Genomic DNA, 9896 nt, shown 5'->3' with positions numbered 1-9896 from the left:
CTTTTGGAAAAGAGGGAGAAGTAACACCGAACATCGTTGTTTGAAGGAGTGTCGAAATTTTTCCTTGAGTGCATCGCAGTCTGAAGACACGAGAAGTGAAGTTGATTAATAGATAAATTGAATCAAAACATGTCACTCGAAATTTCGCAACATCTTTTTCTAAAAAATTCACCCTTATTGCATTCTTTTTTATAAAGGTTTTTAACATTCTGCTTAAAGTTTTTGACAGATCAAAAATATGAGCTGAAATAATGGCGACGGAAGTGAAATCAAGAATAATAACTACCGATCACTTTTCTGCTGGATCTTTGACTTTACAAGGTGGAGAAGAATTTTCAGCCATTGGAATAGACTTAATTGGGCAGCAGTTTATACAATAACAATGAAGTCGAAGTTTTTATGATAGCTATGTGGTGACTTACAAGGAACTGTAGGTAGATCGACATCTCCGATTTTGATCTGATTCGTATATCTTCTATTCATCGATAAAACATTTCAGCGTTGGTTTCATTCAAATCCATCCAATGCATCAAGAAATCATCCCGTTGGATGCCCATCTTTAGGGGTCGTTTTCACCCCTCTGAACCGCTTATTAGCGGATAAAAAATATACGTGTCTCTTAGTTTTCGATGCATTACAACATGTATGAACTAGATAAAAATCGGAGGTGTCGACCTACCTAGGTTTGTCATGGGAAGGTATTGTCTCCCGAATTTCTATCTTCCACGTTATTTTATTACGGTTATTTATTTATTTGGTTCGTTACGAGAAGTCTTATCAATTTATCTTGAGACAAATTGGCGATTTGTTTAAGATGTTTCCTTTTAAGTTTCGTGAATTTCTGAAATCTCAGTTCGTTTAATCCTGGTCTTTAGTTCTCTGGAAGAATTTTCCTTCTAGATAAACTAAAGTTGTCAGAATCTCTCTGATGAACTTTTACAACAGAGGTGGAACCACTTGAATTGAATAATGAATTCAAATAAACTTTTCCAGTGCATTTTATGATGCCAGCGATATGAAATTCGTAAGTAACTTTATTTATTATTCACAAAACGTCTCAATTTCTACAACATCTTTCACCGAACGCCTTCTCCTCCCTTTTCACAACAATCCCGTGAAAAGAGCGTTGTTTATTAAACTTGACCTTATTTTCTACCAATCAAACATTTACAAATGACTCTAAATTAACTTAGAACTAATTTACAAACTGTACACCAATGAACAAGCCTTTCCTACACAGTGTTCCTTGTTAGATAGTTGTTCAGTTCTCCTTATTCATACTCGGCGATTTCTTCTGTCACTTCTTCGTCTTCTTATCCATTTTCATTTTCTCTTATTCTTCATCGTCTTCTTCTTCTTTTATCATTCTACGGAGATACGTGAGCAAGGTTGTCCGTTAAATTGAGTCTGAAGTAAGGGAGTGATATGAAATGGGGAATTGAGGAGGCTTTCCGCCACATTTCCTGCGATTTTTGCACGCCCGAAGGGTTCCCTGTCACCTGGAACGAAGTCGACACTAAATCAGTATTCAAAACATCATTTTAACCAGACGTTTGATTTGCATCTGAGGTTGGAAAGTTAATTCAGCTTTACGACACTCAAATGATTTTACAAATTCACTTTTTTCACCACTTGGGAGTTTTGATTGTTTGCAAGAAAAACTACGATCCGATAAGAAGACGGATAATAAGCGTGTTAAGGTATATCATTAAACTTATGTTTGAACTTCCATTGTTTTCAATCAATATATCCGTAAATTTTTTTGCAATTTTAAAAAAGTGGCATAATTCGGTTATCGGCCGTCAGTTTGTAAATTGAATACCAACTTTCTTTCACTTCTAATTACCAATAAAACTGTAGAATGATATCAAATTTTTTTGCGAAAAAAGATGTAATGCAAGGAGCTTTGTGAAAAATATTTGATCTAATTTGAACTAATACATACTTATATTGAAACCAAGAACATAACGAATCCAAACAGATAGGAAAACAGTTATCTTGCAAAAATTTACTGTTGGTTCAAATTTCGTGTCCGAAGAAAAAGTTTGGAATTTTACTGACGTGTGATCGTCATTTGCAGGTTGTAGTTACGTCGGGGGCGGGGTTGAAATTTCGAATTTGAAAAGTTCCGAGAGCGCCAAATTTTGAATTTTTTTATGGCGAAACTTAAAGTCAAGAAATTGAACTTTGACGAAACGTCAAAGTTTCGAATGTTGCGTAACCCGACGCTCAAAGTTCCGAAAGGATAAAATGCCGAAAGGGCGGCTCCGACAAGTCAAAGTTTTGAAAGTGTGTAAATAAGAAAATTTCCAAGTCCGAAACATCGAAATCCTGAATGATCGAAGATTTTCATTTCTGCGAAAATCTGTCTTGTTGAAATTTCGCCACTTTGATGTTTTTTCGTTTTGTATTTTCCATATCTCTACGTTCGGAATGGTGGCAATTTTGATTTTCGGTTTTTCTGATTTTTTACACCCACTCGTTGAGCAAACTACGCTGTGTGAGTATATTTTGAGTTTTGGAATTTTACTCCAGCGAAAATTTATTTTTCGAAACATTTCTTTATCGTAATATGAATTTTCGGAATCTTAAACGGAACTTTGAGTCGTCGGCTGCGCAACCGTTCGAAACTTTGTTGTTTCTTCAAGGTTTGACTTCTTTACTTCAAGTTTCGCCACCAAATAATTCGGAATTAGGCGCTTTAGGAGCTTTTCAAAATCGGCACTTGAACCACCCCTCCTACCTCCACATTGGGTGATCTGACTCGAGTAGTTGATTAACTAATTCGTATTCCCTGGATATGCAACCTCGACACGGTCTGATTGCCAGCAGGCGAAGTTCACCATCCGCAACGATGCAGTTCCTCCCTTCCAAATGCGGTGGCAGGGCGTTAAGCGAGTAACCAAGAAGCCCGGGGGTGTATAGAGTGACTCGAAGAGCTCTCGGAGGAACTATTGGACAAACGAGGTTTGTAACGTTTACTTTCCCGCTCTAAGGAGGGCTTCATTGTACTACTGATAACCCAAATTTCCATTATTCTGGTTTAACTCGGGTAGTTTTCCCCCGCGTGTGCGCGTATTCAACGAAGGAGGTATTACGCCTCATTTGAATTCATTCGAAGCAGCGATACCTGCGAGAGAACCAATTCATTCGTATGCAAAATTGCAAAATCTTCTTCGCCGCGTCGCAAATCTCAAATCATTATCCAGTTCTTCGTGGGCTGATTTAGGGAAACAAAATTCAGAGATTCTAACGTGGGTTTTGAGAGGACTTATCATGCGTGTGTGGTCGGAACAAGAAGACGTTGAAACAAAACACTTTGTTGCAAAAAAACGAAACAAGAACGTCTCATTCGAAAGTTCAGAAGCTGTAACAGAAATTAATTAAAGTATAATTCGAGCAATATTCTTGAACATGAGAAGTCTTTAAACCCACCGATAGTATAACAAAAATATCACATCAGTGCAAAGTTGTCACAATAATACCATTTTCTTCTCTGAATTTCCAATTATCAATTTTTTTCATCGAAAATCAAGTGGATTAGATCCAGTTTCACTTTTGAAACCACGGTGCTTATGTTGAATTTTTGTGCACCCCACCTTCAACTCAACCTTTCTGTCCTGTCGCTGTGACGCTACTAGTTCGTTTATTAATTTTGACAATACGAGACTAATCGGGAAGTCGAGAAGTAGGGTAGAAAAAATGTTGGGTGTAATTGCAATATCAGATTTATGTTTATCGCGAGGCGATTGGTTTTGAAGGTTGAGACGAAGTTAGGCGGTAGTTGAAAAGTGACTTAGAAGGATCAGAGCAAAGCCTGAGGGAGTGCAGAAAGCAAAGTGCAAAATCAGGATTCTGGGAATAGCAGGAGATAGTCAATTTTGGACAAGATGTGCGGAGAGATTATTTAGGCTAGTCAAATGGAGAGGATTTCGGATAAGAGGGGCAAAGAATGTGGTGTGGTTGCGAGTGAAAAGTAATAATGAGCACGTAACACAGCAATTATTGAAATCTAAAATGTCCCGGTATAATTGCACAATTGACACGTTGTTACATTTGTTATTATTCATTAACGAATTGGTCAGAAAAATTTAATCCGATCAAATTCACAATTTTATAGCAATGAGGATTTCGAAATTGGTAAATTTACAAATCGGGGACGTAATTATTACTATTTTGTACAATTTTATCCGTGAAGCAATATTTCCTTCATAACTGTAGATTGATTTGATCAACGGCTAGAATTGTTGGCAATTAAAGCTATAAATCGAATTCATCAATTTTATATACAAACATTTTTTCATAATTATATAATATATCCCCCGCTTTTCCATACTTGTAACTGAATATACAAGACTCGTGAATTATTCAGTACATTATACAGAGGCAGATATTTTCCCTTCGTGAAAATAAGTTCCCTAAAACTCATATTTCAGATTTCAATTCGACGGAATTCTTCGGTGACCCCAGGATCCTTCCCTGATAAATGCGGGACACATAAGATTGCCGTAAAAGGTTGATTTACGAATGCAGAAATTTTACTTTATCCGCTATTGAAGATTCGTACAAGAGTTTGTGAGGGACCGACCGATTCTACGTCGCTAAGAATGCTCCACTCAGCCAAAGCCATGGAAGGTATGGAAAATCTCTAACATCGTAGGAACCGTTGAACTGTAACGTTGAGATTCAGGACGAAGGGATTTAAGATCGACCATGCAGGGCGAAAATTTATTTTTCCAAACATATCGTCGAGCAAGTCCAGAGAACGGAAATTGTTGGAGCTGTATTTCATTTGAACAAAGTTGTCCCTGAGATTTTAGTAATGAAGATTGACTTCTGCATAATTTTTATTGAATTAGATGATTTTTTTTTTTTTTTAACATCCGGATCAGTTTGTTTGTCTGATTTTATGCATTGCCGTTAACTTTATTTAAAATTTTATATTACCTTGTTATTATGGTAAAAGAACTTATTAAATTAATCGGTTTAGTTGACTACATTTTTTTAGTTAAATGAGTCCTTGACATCAATTTATTGCTGTACCACTGTTCAACTATCGCAATAGTTACTAGAAAATATAGGACGATGAGTGACCATAAAGAAAAGAATAGTAGCGCACACTAAATTTTTGAGTTACAGCTGCGGAACTCATTTTCATTTTCAAAGCCACATTTTCCGGTTATGGTGAAAAATAAAAATAGTTAAGGACTGCATAGAAGTTGAGTCTAGAAATTTCTTCCAGCATGGCAAAGAGAATTCATTGAAGAACAGAATAAGCTTTAATTCATTAGAATTGGGAAACCGTACCTATCCAACTTTATAGGAATAACGCGATTGTACTGAAATAATTTAACGATCGAATATTCTTAGATATTGTTTCAATCAGGACACTTGAATCTTACGAGTATCGTTCTTCATGGATTCCGAATACAGTTAGTGTTTGAACTTAAATACTCCTTGAGAGAGACAGGGCTCGAATTACAGAGGACATTACAGACTATGATAGTGATGAGCGGGAAGCTCGTGACTTGCATAGCAACACACACTCTCAGCCATAGATTATGTGTATTATGAGTTTTCAAGGGTGTGTAGTCTCAGCTGGCGAAACCGACATCCCGGCTTCGTCACATTCTTCTGGTAGAAATTTCGAGTTTTTGGGATTCACTCCAGGAATAGCCAGAAATGCGGAGATAGGAAATTTCCTTCAGTTCCAGTTTAAATCTCGCCCACAGAAGCATTTTGTAGATTTTGTAAGCGGTAGTTAGAAGCAGGCCACCACAGACGAAAAAATTTAAAACAAATATTTACTAGGACCGTTGAAACCTTCAGGACTCAATGCGCTTGTAGGTATATGCCATGCAAATGATAAAATAGTATGAATAGAAAGTTTTCGTCTCTTGAGCACCCGATGTAAGAATGTATGTAGATGAACGTTTACATGCTGGAATCTTACGCTTCCGATGGGAAGCACACGCAAGACGGTCAAAGCCGTCAAATAAATGATATGCGGATGTGCAGTATCATTAGTTACGAGAAAATTCATTGTTGGGAGATATAAATTTGAAAAATTGGTCATTTCGAAAAATTAACGACGGAGCCAGGAATCGAACCTGGTATATAGAGATGCTTGACCGGAGCCTTACTCCACTACATGAATTCTTACATCGAGTGCTCAAGAGACGAAAACTTTCTATTCACACATACCAAGCACAAGAAAACAAATTTGAACTCACTGGTGACGAGAGGAATTAACGACAACAGAGTCAGGGCGGCTAGGTGCTCTAGTGGAGTAAGGCTCCGGTCAAGCATCTCTAGATACCAGGTTCGATTCCTGGCTCCGTCGTTAATTTTTCGAAATCACCAATTCTTTCAGATTTATATCTCCCAATAAAATAGTATATTTGAATTGTAAGAATTACTGACTTGTGAGCACAATGAGGTCTCGAATTTGTTAATAAACCAGTGCAGTGATGCGGGGGTCTTATGGTAGAATGGATATGGATCATATGGTAAAACAGATAGGTGCCTGATGATAAGACAGATAAGGGCTTTAGGGTAAAACAGGTAGAGTCTTGGAGTAAAACGGATAAAACAGGCCTTATGGTAAAACAGCTAGGGATTTTATGGTAAAACAGATAGGAGCCTTGTGGTAAAACAGCTAAAACTTTAGGGTAAGATTAGTAGGGGCCTCATAGCAGAAGCCTTACGCTAATCAGTTAGAATACTGATCGGTCGTTCTTCGTGTTTCGAGTAAACTTGAACTCGACTGTTTACCGAAAGGTCAATCAACCGTGAATCCTTTTGCGTAGAGAAATGTTCGCGATTATCGCAAGCGACTGCGGAATGCCCTTTTAAAAAGAAATACCCGCACAATTAGATCTGGGATCGATCATTTTTTTTTTCACACAGGGTCGTTCGGTTCTGTATTCTGCGGGTATGGGTTCTCATATTACCCTTTCGGCATTGGTCTCTATAACGAGCGCTGACGGATCACCAAGCAAGATCAGATTAGGGGACATATGTTATTCCGATTTTTTTCCCCTTCTTTGCTCTATTTTCGTTTCATTTCTTCTCCTTTTTCCCCTTTTTGCTCATCTTCATTTGCTTGTTATTTTTCTGTCAGCAAATTGCACCCCCCCATTGGAGCGACAGTGAAGTCAACAACAAACATAACAAACAATCTATCTAACCCAAAAATAATCAATGACAAGATCCGATGGAAAAAAAAAAATGTTTTCCCTTTAAAGCGAAATTTTGCACTCGAAATCGCCATGAGGCTGTTTAATATTAGGTATATAATTTTTCGATCTTGGTTTAAGGAAGGCAAAACATGGTTGAAAAAAGGTGTGAAATTGATACTCGCATTTCGATTAAGACACCGTGACGGAAGATACGATAATATTTCTAATAAATCTCGCAACGTGCTTCGTATCCACAGGAGAGATGATTGCTTAGGTTGTGGTAGCTGGGATTATACAAAAAAATGCTTTCGTTTATCAAAAGGGATTTTGAGTATATAATAATATTTTTGTTTGAGATATATATCTGGATGGGGCAGGTTGGAGAAGGGAATTTGATTATTTTTTGTATTTGCGATAGTGAGATTCAATCAACGATAATTAAGATCAAGGGATGATTGGTAAGGTATGATTGTGAGTGAATTTTTAGAATTTCTATCTCAGCTATCGATTAAGAATTTTGGTTGGCCAAACGTCGATACATTTTATTGATCTTATTAGAAGATATTATGATCTTTATTCGGAAGATTAAAATTTTCTAACAATTCACTTACTTTTATTACATTGACACTGTTAAATATTTAATTTTGTGGTAATATTTAACTGAGTATATTAAAAAAAGAAACTGTTCCAGTGACTTTGTAAAAAATAATCTTCCGAATAACAAGTCCGTTGAAGAGTAAAACCGAAAGAATCTGACAGATTTTTGACAATTTTATCGTTATTTGAATTAAGACATCAGTACCTAAGCATTTATCTATAATTTCAGTAATTTCAATTATTGTATTTTCAAAGAGAGTTTCACAGCTCATAAATGTAACAGTTTGATAAGCACTAAGCATCATCAAAAAAGTTTAGATTCTTGACCAACTATACTGAGAAAAATTTCCTATATTATACATGTTATAGTTACTAGAAAATTCTAATAAATTGGTACTACAACAAAACGTGGTACAAGAAACTGTTTAGTGCAATCACGATTGTCAACACTACATTTTCTGGTTATCGCAACGTTGAATTTGTTTGTTTAGTGTATTACATTTATTCAATTAAATGAGACCTCATCAATTTATTCTTGAACCAATATTGAACTATCGCAAGTGTAACTACACGGAAACATTCTCCGAAAGGTCATAACGAAAAAATAACAATAGCGGATACTGATCAAACTAAATTTATTCTATTTTGTAGTTAGTGTTAATATATTTTTCGGTCATGGTAAAAACTGAAAATAGTTCATGTGTATAATGTGAACTATGAAGTAATCACAGCTATAGAAATTTCTCTTGACGCAGCCTCATTAAGATCATGTAGTACACTTGCCTTTACCGACCGAGCAAACTCACTCTTTTTTTCTGATATTAAATAAACAAACCAACTAAAAGGGTTCAAATTTCAACAGCATATCTTTCTTTTGTAGCGGGATTTAAGAAAGTTACTCGTATCCCGAAAATTGTCAAAAAAAAAAATGCGTGGTTTTTTGACATGTGTTACTATTCCCACATTTCCTTTCTTTTCCACAGTTCCTTGGCTTGGTATAAAAGAGCGATGAGCCGTCAAAATTTGAACTCTTTCCGCTCGTTTGTTTATTCAATATAAGAAGGAAAAAGGTGAGTCTGCTCGGTCGGTAAGGGTAGGAGTTCTACATGACCTTAAAAGTATTACACGAAAAACGGATGAATTGCCTCTTGAGAAGACGATTATATTTTTTTTCACAAGTAATTTCCTGCAGTTTACCGGATCGAAATACTCGTAATGTAAAATCGGATCCGTAGCTGCGCTCCGCATCGCAGAGTGTCGGAAAATTGGCGCAAGGCGAATAAAAGCACGAGATTACCTCGATGTCAAAGGATAGCGGAAATGTGTCGAGGTGGCGGCAGAGTGACAGGTTTCCCCACTTCCTTATCGGGTCTTAAAACCATTATGGTAATTTGACGCGTTTAATCTTGCGTCGTCACGTCGTCTCCTCAGCTGCCGAGTCTCGCGGTTTTGCCGTCTCAATTTCTCCCTCTGCAAACAACTCGCATCGTCTTCTTCGGGAATCTCGGATAGACGTTTTTCTCGGGTCGCTAACCCACGTAGAGCAATAGTGGGAATCCCCGTAGAATGTGGGCAACGGCACTCCGGATTACGCTTCCTCCGATATCGACTGAGCAATGCCACGGTTCTCATCTACAATTCGATCACGTCATTTCCTGGAGGTTCCGAGAGCGGACTCGACGTCCGAGATTCTCAGACTGAACGTGGATTCGGGAATTTCACTCTACTCGGCGGGAACGGAATTCATTTTACTGTTTATTATTTGCCATTTTCGAAGGATGTATACATGGGGCATAGAGTGAAGTGAACAAGTGGTGCACTGAGAGAAATTTTTAGTTCCGTTTACCGTTCGGTCCTTAACTATTTTCTTTTTTTTACCACAATCGCAAAATATAGTTCTAGGTAGAAAATGAAAATTAGTTTTCTAGCTGTTACCGGAAAGTCTAGTATCCGTTACTATTCTTTCTCATTACGATCACTGTTGCTATATTTTCTTGTAACTGTTGCGAAAATTTAACGCTTGTGCAACAATAAATTAACGTTGAAGCCTTGTTCAACTAAAAAAGTAGAGTAAACCTCAGAAACTGATTTTGCGTTACAATTGCCGAAAAAGGATCG

General features: G+C 37.1%; 1 protein-coding gene across 1 annotated transcript in view; it reads right to left on the bottom strand.

Annotated features, from left to right (window-relative positions):
* Positions 1 to 1347: 1347 nt before the first annotated feature.
* Positions 1348 to 9896, bottom strand: part of LOC107226692 (protein abrupt) — a 164805-nt gene continuing 156256 nt past the window's right edge. The window contains exon 10 of the mRNA XM_046742044.1: positions 1348 to 1499. Within this exon, the coding sequence (XP_046598000.1) occupies positions 1363 to 1499 (137 nt within the window). The 3' untranslated portion in view covers positions 1348 to 1362. The remainder of the gene's footprint in view (positions 1500 to 9896) is intronic.

The sequence above is a fragment of the Neodiprion lecontei genome, chromosome 5 (genome assembly GCF_021901455.1).
Source record: "Neodiprion lecontei isolate iyNeoLeco1 chromosome 5, iyNeoLeco1.1, whole genome shotgun sequence".
NCBI lineage: Eukaryota > Metazoa > Arthropoda > Insecta > Hymenoptera > Diprionidae > Neodiprion > Neodiprion lecontei.
Note: the sequence above shows the minus strand (reverse complement) of the source record. Positions and strands in the feature narration are given on the sequence as shown.